The 18,730-nt window shown below is 38.5% G+C and overlaps 1 protein-coding gene across 2 annotated transcripts in view; it reads left to right on the top strand.

The window, feature by feature from the left end:
• The window catches only part of GNA14 (G protein subunit alpha 14), a 67,398-nt gene extending 51,395 nt beyond the window's left edge, over nucleotides 1-16,003 (top strand). For both annotated transcript variants that reach the window (XM_032790452.2, XM_032790453.2), the window contains 5 exons: nucleotides 3,974-4,128; nucleotides 5,674-5,802; nucleotides 11,126-11,255; nucleotides 13,471-13,624; nucleotides 15,106-16,003. In XM_032790452.2, the coding sequence (XP_032646343.1) occupies nucleotides 3,974-4,128; nucleotides 5,674-5,802; nucleotides 11,126-11,255; nucleotides 13,471-13,624; nucleotides 15,106-15,296 (759 nt within the window). In that variant the 3' untranslated portion in view covers nucleotides 15,297-16,003. The remainder of the gene's footprint in view (nucleotides 1-3,973; nucleotides 4,129-5,673; nucleotides 5,803-11,125; nucleotides 11,256-13,470; nucleotides 13,625-15,105) is intronic.
• The last annotated feature ends 2,727 nt before the right edge of the window (nucleotides 16,004-18,730 follow it).

The following is an 18,730-nucleotide window of genomic DNA, read 5'->3' as shown; positions in this document are numbered from 1 at the left end:
CATTTGCAAAATAAATAAGGAATATTTCAGTAAAATCAGAGTTTCAACTTGATGTTGGCACTCTTGAGAGCAGATTAATTGTAACAAAAGTAATTCCAAATTTTATGAATTACTGTGGAAAATAAATCAGTGAAATACTGTTTTTTTTGTTGAGATTTTTCTTTACAGTAGGCATTTGGGCTATATTATTTGGACCTCAGTATGAAGAGTCCAGGAAAAAAATAAAACAGACATAATTGAAGACATGCAGGTGATCAATATTCAGGTCTTCCCACTTCAGAAATACCCACCCCATTCCCCAAAATATGATGAATATTAATCTGCATATAGCCCTAACATTTGTTGCATTTTCAGATAGTACAATCTGTGTGGCAAATCTCATGCTGCACTTAAGTAAATTTTTTTTAAGACCAAAGTATGGAAGTTTGCTTGAAATATTTGAAATCTTGAATAAACAAATTAATCTCAGACAAGAGCTTTGCTCTTGGGCAGAGGACCAGGAAGTGGCCTGTGCACTACTTACATCCCACTTAAACCCTCAAAATATGGCTACAGTGGAACTTAAGTGATGGTTAGGCCTTGTCTAGCCTGCTGCACAGGGTGAAAAATAGAGGGGAAAAACATTATTTTTTCTGGCTTCACTATTTTTACTTAAGGGTTTAATGCATATCCTTGAGATTTCAAGGGCTCATCCTCAGTCTATTACAGCATGCACCGTATGAATCGTCTTCTATCTTGGAAAATCAGAGACTTCTGCAGAGATCTGGAATACTCACTGAAGAGTGTGTGTGTGTGTATATACACACAGACAAAAGTATGACATTTAAATGTTCCGTGTGTGTGTGTATTTAGTACCCAGTACTGTCCACCTAGGAAGTTTGTACTTAGACCCATGATTCAGCAAAGCAATTAACTTGCTTAAATGTTTTGCTGAATAGGGATTGACTTCTGCAGCAAACAATTATAATGTATCCCTGTCAATTAGCCAGATACCAGTTCTGCCATCACTTTAATGGCTGGACATTTATTCTGGATGAAATCCTGGTAACATTTAAGTCAGTGGCAAAACTTTGGAATGAAAATGAAATCTAAGTGTCTGATTCCTGATCTAGAATAGATTTGATTTTTAGCTAAAGTTGAAACTGCCTCAAAACATTTAGCATCTAAGATGGGTTCAGATGATGCACCTGAGACAAATATTGCAACCATCACAGCTCCTCCAAGAGCCAGAAATAAACACCCCCAGAGAGGTATCACCTCCACTCGCAGAGCAGTTAGACTTTGGCCTTCTAGAGCTAACTTCCAGTAACACCCTGTTCATAGCCCTCAAAACAAGAAGGCAAAACACAGATGCTGACCTATAGGCAGACTGGCTCAGTGGGGATACCACAGCATAAGGCAGGGAAACTGTGCAGCCTTAAAGCCCCCTAGACCTCCACTCAAGAGAGATGATGACGAGGAATACAGGTACCCTGAAACTGTGACAGCATCAGTGTACACTTGGCTAAAAAGACGAGATAGAGATTCCTCTCTTTTGTTTCACTTTTTTAAAAAGAGACCTTTCTCCAGTGTATTAATGAACATGTGCAACAATATTTTCAAAAAATGTCAGTGAGACAACTCTCTCTTATGTTTTGTGGAAGGCATTTAAGTTAGAGAAGTGGTCATTATAATTATGCCAGGGCCATTTTAGGAAAGCAGTTGATTTTGGAAGAGAAACTAAAAAACTTAAACTCATAATTGGTACTTCCCAAGAAATAAAAGGTCAAACTTAATAAATTCAGCTGTAACATGATGACAATATTTAAATCTCTGTAAAGATGTTCATGCAATACAGATATGTAGGGTCAGATTCTCAAGTGGTGCAAATTCACATAGGTCTTAAAATTATTGTATGAAAAAAGTACAATTACAGCAAACATATCAGCAAATTAAGTTCAAATAGCAAACCTGTAGAACCAGAATGGCTTTTACAGCATGTTCTAGATATCCTGTCTGGAGCAGCTAGTGCCTGAAATACTTGAATGGTTTCATTGCTTCCTCAAACAAAGTTGCCCAATTCCAGGTTGGAACCCCGCATAACAACACTCCTGGGGGGGGGGAGGGGGGAGAAGGGGGAACAATCGCAGATTTATAGATCATAAAGAACAGTATAAATAATCTAGCTAGTAACATACTGGCAGAAGTCTTGGCAAACCAGGTATTCCTAGTTCTCCAATTGCCAGTTCACAGCAAGGAGAGCCACACTTAACAATACTCGGCAAACACTAAACATCATTCATTTCATTAAACAAATGAATAAGTGGTGCTTGCTTCTAGTATTAAGTACACACACAGTTTTTTGGGATTACGTTTTTGTAGAAGGGCAGAAATGTAATTTCAGTCATCAATTTATAACCACAGTCAAACTTTTATCATGCTCCTAGTACAGGCCTTTATTTATCAGATGCTATGTCCTAAAGGGCAGCAGTAGGGGGGTGTGTCTTTTGGCACCTCTGTTTGATAACTGCAAGGGGTTCAATGGTCAAAACAGAGATTCAGAGTACCACAACCCATGGTAAAAAACTTAGGGTTTGGCTACACTCACACTTTACAGTGCTGCAACTTTCACGCTCAGGGGCGTGATACAGCGCTGTAAAGCGTCAGTGTAATCAGGGCGGCAGCGCTGGGAGCGCAGCTCCCAGTGCTGCACGCTACACCCGTAGAGGATGTGGTTTACATGCAGCGCTGGGAGAGCTCTCTCCCAGCACTGCCGCTCCGACCACACTCACACTTCAAAGCACTGCCATGGCAACACTTTGAAATTCCAAGTGTAGCCATACCCTTAGAATCACTCTTACTGCAGATGATCTCAGCTCCATTCATGCCTTACAGAAATGTTAAAGGCCTACAGCAATATGGCCCCAGTTTAGCAAACATTTAAGAAGGTATCTGATTGTCAGTTGGAAAGCTTTGTTTGTACTGAAATAAAACACCCATCATAACTTTAAAGTTAGTACACTTAGCAATTAGGATTAATTAAATGTACAGAGATAAAAGTAGAGAAGTACTTGTGGCACCTTAGACTAACAAATTTATTTCAGCATAAGCTTTCGGGGGCTACAGCTCACGTCTTTGGATGCATAGAATGGAACACACAGACAGACGATATTTATACATACAGAGAACGTGAAAAGGTGGAAGTACGCATACCAACTGTAAGAGTCTAATCAATTGAGACGAGCAGTCATCAGCAGGAGAAAAAAACCCTTTGAAGTGATCATTGAGATGACCCACAGAAGGTGTGAGGAGAACTTAACATAGGAAATAGATTCAATTAGTGTAATGACCCAACCATTTCCAGTTCTCCTCACACCTTCTGTGGGTCATCTCAATGATCACTTCAAAGGGTTTTTTTCTCCTGCTGATGACTGCTCGTCTCAATTGATTGGACTCTTACAGTTGATATGCGTACTTCCACCTTTTCACGTTCTCTGTATGTATAAATATCGTCTGTGCTGAAATAAATTTGTTAGTCTCTAAGGTGCCACAAGTACTCCTGTCCTTTTTGCACATACAGACTAACACGGCTGCTACTCTGAAATCAGAGATAAAAGTGATCATGTTGGTGAGATTTTCAATCTTTTATTTTAGCTTCAGCCATGTTGAAATGCTGTCCTTTACCACAAAAATCTCCTTCCGTCAATAGGATACAGTAATGTTGAATTGCAGATAAGTCACCCTAACATGGCCATTATTTCTTTGCTTGGTGCCAACAAGGCATTCAGTGCTGATGTATTCCTTATGTCTGTTTTTTCAGGTGATTTACCTTTTTGCTGCTTGTCTTCACCCATGCTCTTTGTTGAAGTTCTTCTATTAACGTACCATAAACACCAATTAAAGTGTAGGATACACTGCATGCCTTCATAGCCAGTGAACCCATCCTCCTGTAACAAATTTCAGTCATACAGGTTTCATTTTTTCATTTAATTAGGAAAATGCTCAGCTGATCCGAGAAGTAGAGGTGGACAGAGTAACAGCGCTAGAAAGAAAACAAGTGGAAGCAATCGAGCAGCTCTGGGCAGATCCAGGAATCCAAGAGTGCTATGATAGACGGAGAGAATACCAGCTCTCAGACTCTGCTAAATAGTAAGTACACAGTGCTAGCACAAGGTTGACCCCAGGCTTCTTCCAGAGCTATGAAGAGTGGTGGACTCATCCTGCTTACATCATCTACTCCTGGATATCCCTTGGTCTGAAAATTTCACCCACCTTTTAAATTAGTCTAAGATTTATGCTAAAATTTAAAATAATTCTGTATAAAATGTTCGTTTCCAAATATCTTCCTCGTTCTGAGCACACTGAAATCATTAGTCAGTTACCCCCCTTCCTAATGCTGAGGTCAGGACAGCTGGTACATAATTAAATTTCCCTTTGGGGAGAGCTTGAAAACAGCTGAACAAAATACATCAACATCAAGCAGGCAGGGCAGTGAGTTTATGTAACAGTAGTTTTAAAAGTACGTAAATTAGGGAATGAAATTTGGTGTACAAATTAGCCATATTTGAAAGTTCTCGAACTTCGCTGTGAGGTAAATATTCCTTTGTCTAGTGTGGTCTAAATTCTAGTTCTGAGGTCACAGAAGTAATCTGGTGATTTGCTCTAGCTCCTTGAAGAAGGAAAAAGTGCTCTAAACATCCGTTCTAGCAGACTAAAGAGTTCCTGGTTATGAAAATCTAACTGTGTGGATTTTGGTGCCCATCTTTAGTTGAGATTTGTTTGGGACAGATGGCTGGGCAGAAAGGGTAGCTTTAATATGTTTTATCTATTAACAATAAGAGAGCCATCTTCTCTAAGTATGGGGTGATTTCTGCAGTTAATGAGCATAGTTTGGGATCTGTCTTGTTCTGTATGTATCTGTAGCGCTCTTTTGAGTGGTCTCAGATAAATAGGCATTACATGAGGAAGTCAAAGCACAAGAATGCGACAGTCAGACTAAATCCTGGCTTTATCAACCACAAATCTTGTGAAATCAGATTTCTAGATTAACTGCATTGAAGGCAGAAAACACTGATTTCCTTTAGTTATGTCTAATTACATTTATAGATAATCCATTTGAGTAGACACCTGTTTGTTTCTTTCTGTTATTAATGTAAAGCACAGAAACTGGATAAAGCACTTTAATATCAAGAGCAGTAAGAAAACTCCTGTCATAGTGTATGTCTACACTGCAATTAGACTCCTGCAGCTGGCCCATGCTAGTTGACTGGGGCTGTTGAATTGTGGTGTAGATGTTCCAGTTTGAGCTGGAACCCTGGGCTCCATGACCCTGCAATGTGGGAGGGTCTTAGAACTTGGGCTGCAGCTGTAACCAGAACATCTACACTGCAGTTCCACAGCTAGAGCTTTACAAGCTCAAGTCAGCTGCAGATTTTAATTGCAGTGTAGAGATTCCCTTAAATTTATGAAGCTTTTGTCTAAACAAATAAAGTTGCTCATTTCAGTTATATGTTAATAGCCTAGAGAAGGTGATTATTGCACATATTCAGATGATAGGTTCTTTATGTTAAGTATATAGTTCTTCCACTTGGTTTGTGGGTAAATGATTACACTTACTACTCCATATTTTGACTAAATATTTGGATTCATTACATAAAAACATTTACTTATATGTGTGTCTATCTTATTTTGCAGTTACCTTACTGACATTGATCGTATTGCCTTGCCCTCATTTGTGCCAACTCAGCAAGATATTCTCAGAGTCAGAGTGCCAACTACGGGAATTATTGAGTATCCTTTTGATTTAGAAAACATTATCTTTAGGTAAGATTGACTGTATTCTGGCAATGTATGAAACAAATTCATAATAGTCATATCTTTTAAGTTGTCTGCAGAGACTCTACCCTTAAAACTACAGTGAGCTTTACATGCAAAACAGGAGTAAATCAGTTTCTTACACTTCAGTCTCCAAATTCAATCAGTAACTCTTTAGAGAATAATTAAATTGGCTATGGCTTTTTTAAAATGACATTTTCTAACTTTTCCAGAGGATATTTAAAATACATTCCTCTTTGAGACTCTGGGCCAAATGTAATTAACAACTTCCTATATCCAAACAAGCTCAGTTACCATGTATTCCAAACTGCTTACAAACACATCACATAAAATGTCTACGGCCTCTTTTCAAACTTTTAGCTTGAAGATACTACCAACAACGTAAGAGTTACTTATTGTCAAATCAGAGAAAAACTTATCTGTGTGTATAAAAAAAAAAAAGCTGATAGAATGATCCAGATCCAGCAATTACTCAGTTCTCCAACACTTTCCCAGCCTCCCTAGATCTCCTTCTCATCACCAGATCCTCACTTTCCCTGCCTCTCTGCTCTCCCTCCAGCTCTGCATGCTTGATCCCAACTTGAGTCATAGGGAGAAGGACCCTAGTAAGATCCTTCTGACTAGATTTCCACTCTGATGAACCACAAGAAGCTAATCGGATTGAGAAGCTGCCTCCCAAGCTAACATGCAAGCTCCACTTCTCTTCCTTGTTAGCAACCACAGACATTAATGCATGCCAGTGAAAAATATTGAAAATGTTGTGTGGAGTTAGGCCATGGAGGAGGGGGAAAAACAGCAGAGAGCAAGACTAGGCATTCTCTTCTATTCATATTCCAATATGTCAGCAGTCCCCATGATATTGGGAAATGGGCTGAGCAGTAGGGCTGAAGAGTTTGGGCAGTTGAGGCTGGGTTTTCTTGCAGTGCTGTTTTTTCTGCCCACTCCCAAATCCTGCTTCACTCCTCCTTGGATAGCCCTGCTTTTCCCATATCCTCAGTCCACACACACAGATCCACAGCTATCTGCTTCCCTCCACCTGGCCCTGTTGTCCTCTCCTTTTTCTCATCTGTGAGAGTGACTTGCTTGAGGTCCTATAGCTGATCTATAGAGCCCAGGTCTCATGACTCTGAAACTAGAGCCCTAAGAAATAATCAGTAAAGCACTACGGTAGGACGATACATGGTCAGCATAGCAAAAGGTTAACAGGGATGCCCCAAGGTACTGTACTATGACATGCTATTAATCATCTGAAAAAAAGAGGGAAGAGCAAGGTGGCTAATTTTGAAAATGGCATAAAACTATTTGGGTTAGTCAAACTTAGCCCTCATCTTAACTAAAAAATAAAGATGTGCTGCTAACTTGAACTAAAATCCTAGCAATGATAAGATGGTGCTCAATTTTCACGTGAGCTAGCAAGTCAAATTAAAGATTACACTCCCCCCATTGAATTTATCGGTACGTTAGTGACAAATGCCAGGCAATCTGTATTGGAAGGTATAAACTGAAGTACTTGTACACATTCCTGGGTTTTCAATTAACTGTAACCACATAGTAAAGCATCCTGGGCATCACTGTGGACAGTGCACAGTGGGAGTCCAAAAAGCAAACTAAATATTGGGATGTATAGAGAATGATAATGAATCCTGAAACTATTATATCTATATATAAATCATTTCTTCTTGTCTTAGCGTAAAAAAGATATACCAGGAAAAGAAATCCATATACAGACAGCAAAAGGCATTGAAAGACTCAGGGAAGTTTGAAAGGATTGGGATGTTCAGTTTAGAGGAGAGAAATAAGAGGCAGTATGATAGAAATATGCGGTAATGAATGATAGATAATCAACACTTCTATTTACCTTCTCATATAATACAAGAATAAAAGACATTCAATGGGATTGAAAGGCAATACTTTTAAAAAGAATAAAAGATGGAGGGATTTTATTATACAATATAATCAGTGGAGCTCATTGCCACAATATGCAATTAATAGCAAATGTTTATTGAGAGTCAAAAGGGGATTAGACAGTTACATAGATAATGAGAAAAATCAGTCCACGTTAAAACAATTACGTACCTTACAGTCACCATAGTTCTTAGAGATGTGCTGGCCATGCAGAGTCCACTCTTGGTTCACATACACTCAATCAGCTATTTCTGAATAGCAGTATCTATTGGAGCTGCATCTGCACCCCTCATAGCTCCTCACTTTTTATAGCAGAAGATATAAGGTATGGGGCATAGCAACTTGCATTCAGTTCTTCTGCCAGTAGGACTCCTGTCAGTTTGGTGGGCAACATGACTCAAAGAACTACACTTACTGCAGCGTGAATAGCTGTATTTTTTTGTTTGAGTGATTGTTTCTGAAATTGGGGACACTGGCAAGGTAGGCCACACAAGTTGCCTGGTCATGGGTAGAGTGGGCCTTTGTTGGCTAGGCTCTTTACGCAGTCTGAGACCCACTTAGGCAGTGATGATATTGATATTGATTGTGGTGTTTGCGGAGAAGGTTAAGAGCCTGGGCATACAGCTGAATGGTTTGGTTTGGTTCTGTCTGAATAAAAAGACAATGTCCTCACAACATCTAACTGGGTGAAGTCTTTCTGTTAGGGAGGAGGAAAGGACACTCCCCATAGCAGAAACTTTGGATGAAGACTGTCCTTGTGATAAATTTGATACAGCAGGCCCACCCTGAAAGCTTGAATCATTATTGTCCTTGTAGCTGATGTGATGGCTACCAACAAGGCAGTCTTCATCAATTGCTGGTAAAGAAAAAGTAGCCAAATGAAGTACCCATTAATGCTCTGAACACCAAACTGAGGTCCTGTGATGGGAATAGTTCCCATCATGCTTGAGCTGCTTATGAAATCTCTTAGGCTCCGCCATCTTGTATCATGTACTGAAGTACACATTGTGGCAGGCCTGACACAGAGAACCTGTATTTCCTGACTGGCAAAGAAAATCTATCAGTATGCTAACTAAAACATTACACTTGGAAAGCAAAACAAGTTTTTCATTCTGCCTTAGCCCTTAAGGCTCTTTGCTATGGGAAGTGAGAGGGCATGAGGGGCACTGGCAGGAGATCAGATGAATCTGATCTCTCGAGCATGGGGTGCCAGAGCACCAAAAGTAAACTCTGTGTGTTATTTTCAACACAGAACCAACTACAACACTCTAATGCACAACCTTCAACTCTGACATCACACTCTTTTATATACAAAAACAACATTTTATAGTCTTCATCCCTGCACATGTGTCTATAGGGAAATATTTTGGTTAGGGCTGTCAATGCACACAATTAACTCAAATTAATCATTGTTAAACAATAGAATACCGATCCAAAGTGTGCAGTGTTCACTATTATAATTTATTACAAATATTTGCACTGTAAAAATGATAAAAGAAATAGCATTTTGCATAAGGTGAATTGAAATCTTTTACATTTGTAACATAACTGCACTCAAAACAATGTAAAACTTTAGAGCCTAAAATCCACTCAGTGCTACTTCTTGTTCAGCCAATCGACTGCAAGGTATTTACATGCTAGATATGCTAAACATTTGTATGCCCCTTCATGCTTCAGCCAGCATTGCAGAGGACATGCTTCCATGCTGATGATGCATGTTAAAGTGTTAATTAAATTTGTGACTGGGGCAGACTGTTTATCCCTGGGGGGAGGGATAGCTCAGTGGTTTGAACATTGGCCTGTTATACCAAGGGTTGTGAGCTCAATCCTTGAGGGGGCCACTTAGGGATCTGTAGCAAAAATCAGTACTTGGTCCTGCTAGTGAAGGCAGGGGGGTGGACTTGATGACCTTTCAAGGTCCCCTCTAGCTCTAGGAGGTAAGTATATATTACCTGCATTTTTGCCATGTATTTCATGTTATAGAAGTCTCAGATGATGACCCAGCACATGTTCATGTTATGAACACTTCCACAGTAGATTTGACTATTCAACCCACGGTTTAAGAATCTGAAGTACCATCCAAAAACTGAGAAAAATAAGGTGTGGAGCATGCTTTCAGAAGTCTTAAAAGAACAGCACTCAGATGCAGAAACTGCAGAACCCCCCGCAAAATCAACCTTCTCCTGGTGGCATCTGACTCAGATGATGCAAGTGAACATGTGTTGGGCTGCACTGCTTTGGGTTGTGGTTGAAGCATGAAGGGATAAATCAATCTTTAGGCATTTGGCACAAAAATATCTTGTGATGCCAGCTACAGCAGTACCATGTGAACACCTGTTCTCACTTTTAGGTGACATTGTGAACAAGAAGCAGGCAGCCTTATCTTCTTTATATTGTAACTAAATTTGTTTCTCTGAGCAATTGGCTGAAGTAGAACGGAGTGGACTTGTTGGCTTTAAAGTTGTAAATTGTTATTGTTTTGGACCTAATTCTACATTTGTAAGTTTAACTTTCATGATAGAGACTACAGTACTTGTATTAGGTGAATTGAAAAATACTATTTCTTTTGGTTTTTACAGTGCAAATATGTGTAATAAAAAATAAAGTGAGCACTGTACACTTTGTATTCTGTTGTAATAGAAATCAATATATTTGAAAATGTAGAAAACATTCAGAAATATTTAAATAAATGGTATTATTGTTTAACAGAGCAATTGATATTTTTAATCATTTGACAGCCCTAATTTTGATCTAACTGAAGTTGGAGAGAATTAAAGTTGTATGTGATTAGGAGAAACTGCAAGTATGCATTATCAGATTTTGTGTGTCAGAACTAAGTTTGTTGAGCTGAGATGTCTGTGTGCATATTTTGGTTATTAGTTTGGTAGTAATATGTGAGCAGAGATTGCTGTGAATGTAACTGTTGGTGTAACACGTAATTTTCTTTTTTTTGTTTTAAGTGATTGTGTTGAGGAGAAATGCACTTGAGCAATTCTGAGTGTTAGATCTGGGACATTTTATATCTGATGGCATTAAATATGCAGTTATGGGAGATAAACATTTAGTTTTAGTCACTTTCATATAGAAGGAACCTGCATAATTCTACATCCCCTCCTCAAGAGCTGCATTCAGAAAGTTGAAGCAGATCATGATGGTAGTTTTCATATATAATGGCCTGTTCGATACATTCTGACCTATGCTGGTATTTGTGATCCTTCAGCAAGTGAATTAACTTAAAATATGTTAAATAGCTTCCATGTTAGAAGTAGCTAAACTTTTTATGAGGCTAGTGATTCCTGAAAAAATGGTGTAAAGTGTCTTGGATTCTACTGGTTGACAGCTTCTCTGTACATATTAACTACATAGACACAAAACAATCATCGTGCTGTTTGTTTCTGTTTAACAGAATGGTGGATGTAGGTGGCCAGAGGTCTGAAAGAAGGAAATGGATTCACTGTTTTGAAAGTGTTACCTCCATCATTTTCTTAGTTGCACTAAGTGAATACGACCAGGTCCTGGCTGAATGTGACAATGAGGTAAGGAATGAGCGGATCTTGATTAGGCATAGAAAAAAGAGGCTTGTATTTCTGTGTGTGTGTAGGGGGGGAACTCCCTAGTGCTTTATAAATGCATGTATTACTAACCGTTTGCCCCTTACGAAGTTGGAAGTGCAGCATTATTAGTCTATTACAGCTTCTGCACAACCCAGCAGGAGCTCCTGAGGAGCTTCTAACTGCTGCAGGACTCTTCGTTTTGCTTCACTCTTTCAGTGAGAACAGCTTTTCACACATTAATATTAAAAAAACAAAACAACCTATAGAAATGTCTAATATAGAAACAACATGGCCAAAATAAAAGCTGACTATTGAGTTACAACCACTTCATTAATGGAACAGTCTAGTTATTGAAAGAAACCCCCTTATTTTAAAGTCAGGAAGTTATAGCACACAATCCAAAAAACCTAAATGTTAAAAAGTCTAGAAATACAGTACTCACAAAGTATAACTACCAATCCTTCTCAACTCTGAACACTGTTCCTCAGCTGTCTTTCAACTATGGGCCACAGACCACCACTGTCCAAGAGGAAGCTGGGCATAGCTGCCACTAATTATGGGCTGGAGCCCTGATCCCATCTACACTTCCATTTGCCAGCTGTGAGAGTGGGGCAACAGTCTCCTACCAAAAAAGAGAAGGCAGGAAAAAAAGGCAGCTAAGATTGTTGTTAATGTACCACCATAAGTACTCCTCTCTCTTTACAATATAGAGTCCCTTTCCATCCATTGCCCTCTGAACTGTTTTAAAGATAACTACTATCAAATATGTGGATGTTCTCTTTAAATATATACATTTCCTAATCCTTTTCTGACTCAGCCTCTAGGCATCAATATCTTGCAGCAATGTGTTCTATAGGTTAAACATGTTTTGTGGAAAAACTATTTCCTGCCATCAGTTTTAGATTTTTTCAATTTCACGGAACACAGAAGGTAAATAGTCTCTCTCTAATCCAACATTCATTATTCTGTGTACTTCAATCATACCTCTTATTTTTCATCTCATCATATAAAGTCCTTTCCATGTCTTATTCGCTTTCACAACCAATCTCCAAATCCTTGTTGTTTTTCTCACATCTCTTTTTGAGATGGCATGACCAAGACTGAACACTATCTTAAGTAAGGCTATATGCTTGGATTTATATAACTGTCTTATCAGAACTGGTCTGAAAATTGCTAGTAAAAGTTTAGTTGGAAAATGCCAATTAAGTTGAATCTAAACTGTTTCCCAAAAACAGTTCTGGTTCGAATTTTGGTCAAATCATAGGCAGAGTTCTGATGAAAACCTCCCTGTCTACCCTGGTTCTCTGCCAGCTCTCCTGGGAGGTTGCTGGGAACTCCACTTAGGGCTTTCATGCTCCTTGCCCTGAGAGCCTCATCTGCAGGGAAGCCGCACCATTGTGGACTGTGCCAGGCTGGGGACCTCCTGGCTTCCAGACTCCAGAGTGGGAAGTCCTGGGAGTGAGCTGGCCTGAGGATCTGGAAGGCCTGCATTCCCAGCCTGGGGAAGACTGCATGGTGGAGCTGCCCTGGCAGCTGCAGATATTTGGGAGCCCCGGCTGCTGTGAATTGAAATGCTTATCAGTTTCATGCAGCTGCCATGGTCCCCGTGGAGCATGTTCTGTTTCAGAAACACCCTGTGTCAGTCATGGTTTCTGAAATGAATTTTCAGTTTGTGGAAAATTTCAAACTATTGAAAATTTCCTGCTAATCAGAAATTTGTAGGTTCAGCCAGCTCTAATTACAATACTTTTCAGTGTTTGCTCACCCATCCCTTATGAATTCTCTCATACCTTTTTGCTCTTTGCCAAAATGTGGAGTGGCAGTGCAGAGGCTTTCATTGGACTGGCCACAGTGATGTCCAGTAACATGCATGAGTAGTTCAGATGACTTCTGGTGTGCATTACCTTCCATTAAATTTTATGCATAATGCTGCCCATTCACTTAGCTTCAGGCAGGCCGGATCCAAAGCCCTCTGCGTGTGTGTATAAAATATTAAGTAGGGTAGTTAATACTTCTGCTACAACTCTGTGGGTAGAGAAAGTCTGGTAAGAAAACTTGAAAATGCACTGGGTTTAAGGAGAACTTCATTTTTGGATTGATAGTTGAGGTGTGAGTGATTTGATTTGTGTGTGTCCTGCTTATGTATATGGTAGTGCTTTAAAACAACTGAATTTCAAATTCATTTGTCTCCTTGTAGAATCGAATGGAAGAAAGCAAGGCCTTATTTAAAACTATCATCACGTACCCATGGTTTCTGAACTCTTCAGTCATTCTGTTCTTAAACAAAAAAGATCTTCTAGAAGAGAAAATCATGTACTCCCATCTAATCAGCTATTTCCCAGAATACACAGGTGAGCTTTTATCCTAGACTATGTTCACAGCAGTGACTTAAAATCAAATATAAACTCTAAATGTGATTGTTAATCTCATTCATAAAGCAGGCAGAGAAATCGCAACTAATAAGAGAAAAAGGTAAGGAGATTGTGTAATATATTTGAGGTAATTATTTGGCAACTAATTTTTTTTAATTCTGCCTGTTAAAATATAGACCTAGGTTGTGGTATATACAATCTGTGTGACTATATTGTAAATTGCAAGATCAGGACAAGAGGCTTTTAAAAGAGCTGATTTATGCAGCCATAGTGTTGGAAACTTTCATTTAGCCGGACCTCTGATAACACACATTTCTTTTCTTTGAGATACCTGGGCACAACTGTGGCATAGCAACATGAATATTATTTATTGCTAGAGTCAGAATGAGACTGGAGTCTGATTTTTAAATATTGGTTTTTGAATGCAAAGTTGAAAAGTGTGCATTTTGATACAGAGGAAGATGATTGGTTTTACTTATAATATTGGGAAACTTGTTCCCTTGTACTATATATTCTAAAAATTTCCAGTACATTTTCTAGGTGTTTGCTAAATATACTGTGATATAGTTACTTTATTCTCTACTTTTTATAGTCATTCTTGTACTGTCTAGGCATTTCACAAATAACTGGATAAAACAAAATAGTCTAAAGAAAACCCTTTGGTGCATTTTAACTTAATAGACAACATTGCTGTTACCTGTACAACTTGCTTTAAAGTGGGGTCGTTTGTATACTGAAATTCAGTTTCTATTCAATAATCCCAAAAGAATGATGGACCTACACTGAAAATGGATTAAGACACTGATTGATTTAAATCAGTCAGCGTTTTAGGTGCAGACCTGTCAGTTACAGTAAAATGCATTAGCTTGCTAATTACATCGTATGGAATCCTAAATTTAAGTTGAGAAAATTCCTTTGATTAAAATACTTATTTACAGAAAAAGTCTACCTCCCTCTTAGCAAAATAAAATCCCAAGATGCAGACTGCCATAGAAACAGCTTATTATATGCAGAGCTATATCAAATATTCAAAAAGAGGGAAAACTTAAGTACAATAATAAGCCAATAAATATACTTCTGACAATTTATAGTCTTACATTATTTATACATTAAACATTGTTGGCACTTTGAATATGTTTGCTTGTTTTTAGGCTGCTATTGTACAAAAGTAATTTGTAGGAACATTTTTGAGTGAACATTGTACTGATGACAATGTTTTACCACAGAAGTTTAATCAAACAATACCATTTCTACATCTTATAACAAGTTTAGCCCCACTAGATTGATGCAAGCATATCAACAAAAAGCTATCTCCTGGTAGTTATCCCATGTGCAAAAATAGTGTCTGTAATAAATTGTATATAGCTAGGTATTTATTTGAATGGGCTGGCTGATATTTTGTTTGAACTACATAACGTTTTATAACCTTTAAAAATATTATCCATTATGCTTCTACACAGGACCTAAACAAGATGTGAAAGCTGCCAGAGAATTCATTTTGAAGCTGTATCAGGACCAGAATCCAGACAAAGAGAAAGTAATCTATTCACACTTCACTTGTGCCACAGATACAGAGAATATCCGCTTTGTCTTTGCTGCTGTCAAAGACACTATCCTACAGCTAAACCTGAGGGAGTTCAACTTGGTGTAAAGGAGAAACCCTGCTTGGATCCATCTACTCACCCAGTATAGACTAATAAAAACATTGCTAGTGTATTCTAAAAAAATTCCACAAAAGATGGAATGACACAGATACAAACAGAGTTGTTCTTTGAAACAATTTACTTACAGAAACAGAGGTTGTTCCCGTACATTTGCTGATCTTGAAATATTTACTGAAGAGAAGTGGATTAATAGAACTTACTTACAATGTTTACAATTTTTTAAACTATACATTTTAAATATTGTTTTTATATTTCCTCTCAATTTTGGCTGTGAGGGTTTTTTGTGACAACTGTGGTTCAAAGGTATTTAAGAAAAAATATTTTATAGAACTATATATAAATTCATTGCCATTCATCTGTTGTCTTCTTAGGGTTTTTTATTGCATTTTGTAATCATGAAAATTATAGTAGGAAATTTTAACCTGAGATGCCTTAGAAATGATAGTGATGCTATTTTAGAATGCTAGATACTGTAAGATTTATCATTTAAGTTAGAATGAGCTATTAGTATTTTAATGAATTTGGGGCCATATATTAAATTTAATCATTTAGATTTTTATGTTGGAAGTATCTTTCGTAGGCTGATATGCCAAAAGTCTTAACATGTCTTTGATGTCATTTGGCAATAATACACAACAGCCAAGTGTATAAAGCACATAGCTGTCACTTCTATTAAAATGACAGTATAACACCAGTACCTAGCAGTTGCAATTCACTGGCACACTCCATTATATCTGCTAGACTTTTGCTAGTCACTGAAGAGTACCTTGAACTAGATCCAACAATACCACTTATGTCTAGCGAATACTCCTTAAAACATTCATACTGACTTTTAGGATTAATCCAACCCTCAGGACTTGATTTTACATGCAGGAGAGGGAAAATCTTGTCAACACCTTTCACCTGCCCATGAGAGGATCAGCTTCTCTTTGGGGTCTGTGTATTAGCATAGTGAGGCTCTCATCCTAATTTATACTCTTGCATGCTAACATAATATAAATAAGTAATATCAGTAATTTCAAGCCAGTGGGGAGAAGCCTACCCTCTGCTCAACTCCAGCTGATAATTATAACCACCTTCTTAGTGCATAGTAGAATGCTCTGTAAACAATGCCAAAACCCACACACCTAAAGTGGGAGGGCTGATATCTGCAGACTTAAGATAACAAGTATCACCTCCATGCCAACCCAAAAACTCCCCCTTGGCTATTATTTCTGGGGAATGCTACCATAACATCTAAAGCTGTCAGATTTCCATTGACCAAGCTCTGCCTCTGCAACAGGTATGATCTCCCATTCCCAAAGGAATGAGTACTAGAGGTTTCTTTATAAGAAGGAACTGATGCCTAGTCATGAGGGGAATACTCATCCTATGAAACAACAAGAGACCCTAACGAGTGGATCAAAATGGTTTGTTTCTTTAATGTTAGAGCAAGACCCAGTGCAGCAGCCCTGTGTTCCTTTTGTGTGTGTTTTAAAGAGTTGACTTCATAATCACGAGTTGGAAAAACAAACATTCAGCTGTACCCAGGCCTCCCTGCCCATGTAGGTGAAATTATTTATCAGCAGCAAACATTCCTAGGGCTGAATCCAACAAGGACAAAAACAACATACAGCGTTGCTCTTAACAGCTGGTACTCCAGTGATTCATGCACAGCAAGTATGGGTTGGAGTTGGGAATATCTACAGTGGCTGAGCCTGCAGACCCTTGGACAGTTCAGCAAACATGACAGTGTGGAAGAGACGATAGAGAAGCTACAAATCATGTATTTTGTTTCAATGGGTTAATCAGAGAGGAAGTCCAGAACAAAATCAATGTCTTCCAGGTCACAGGTAGTACTGCCATCTTCAACACACCTGACATACTTGTCAGCTCTGGCTTGGATATTCAGTAACATAACACATGAAATCTCTTGCCATGAAGCATACATACCAATGCCATTTGCTTCCAACTATCACTAACAACGTGAATTTTAACGGCTACAGAAACCTTTTCTTTGTTAAACTGCATCCCAGTTGACCACAAAGAGCATGTATGTTCACCATAAACCAGATCTCACTAATTCACAACCTTGAGGAGCTGAAAGCAAAAATGTGGACTCCCAATTGTTTGTTAGACCAACAAAATATGCTCTTACTAGGGCATCACATTACTACTGTTCCCAAGATTTGAAAGAATCACCACTAATCCTTCAGCCTGTTTACAGCTTCATCTAGCGATACACAATGGGAGAAAACACATAGAATGCCAAAGCCCTGGAAGAAAGCAATCAATCCATGGGCCAGCCACCTACAGACTAAGAAAACCTAGTCCAGTTCATACAACTTACCTAGGGATGTAGTAGATCACTTAAATTTTTAATTCAAGATTGGATGTCTTTCCAAAAAAGATGCTCTAGCTCAACCAGAAGTTATAAGCTAGCTGCAGGAATACTAGATGATCACAGTGATCCCTTCTGGCTTTAAAATCTATAAATTCTACAGGAATTGTTTTCCTATCTCACATACGCTACAAGCCATCACAAGAAGTGGGAAGGCAGCTATAAAGCTGCTGCTAGCCAAGAGCTACAATTCTGCATACCAAGTTTAGTGACTGTAATTGTTACAGGATTCTTTGCACAAGCTATTCTCTATCTCCTTGACATAACTTTTGTCAAAAATAGCATTTGCTTTCCAGTAATGCTAAGTAAGTCAAAATAGTCCAGGTGAACCAGCAAGGAAAGGAATGCAGACTTTCTATTTTACGGAGTAGTGCCCGGCCAGGATTTGCCTGTATCTTGTTCACTTTCCAGTAAAAGAGGATACAAAACTTTTAGATCACTATTTATCTGGATTAACCAAAATTCACCTTGAGTATTTTTAGACAGATTCCTACTGGCAAAAACGTCAAATGTGGCCAATGCTCCAAATGAGGAAGTTTGGCAAATCTGCAACTTCTCCCTTTGTCCCAAAAATTTGAATAGAACATGTTTGATACAGATTTTGGATTATTTGCCCATATTTAATGAGAGAATCCTAGAAAATAATCGTCAAAACTTCACCAATACACACACACATATATATATATATATAAAATGCTGTCCCAGCAGCGCTAGTGTTTTAGCTATTTAGCACTTTTATGGCTTCTTGTATCGCACAAAGCCTCTCACAATCAAAGAAAGCAGAGTCCTGAGCATGAAGTTCACAGACCAACTACCACTATTAGCTATCCCTAATATCCACGTGCTGCTCTTTAATGGCTTGTGCCACAAAGCCAGGCCTCTGTCCCAAACTCTGCCCGTGTACCTCTTAGGCCATCAGCATAAATCAGGCTGCTGGATGACCTCCATCAGTACTTCTACTGGTCCCAACAAATCTCAGGCTCTGCATTTAAAAAATTAACACCTACCAAATTGTGCAATATTAACAACAGATTTTTAAAT

Source organism: Chelonoidis abingdonii, chromosome 6 (assembly GCF_003597395.2).
Source record: "Chelonoidis abingdonii isolate Lonesome George chromosome 6, CheloAbing_2.0, whole genome shotgun sequence".
Taxonomy (NCBI): Eukaryota; Metazoa; Chordata; order Testudines; family Testudinidae; genus Chelonoidis; species Chelonoidis abingdonii.
This window is presented reverse-complemented; position numbering and strand designations above follow the sequence as displayed.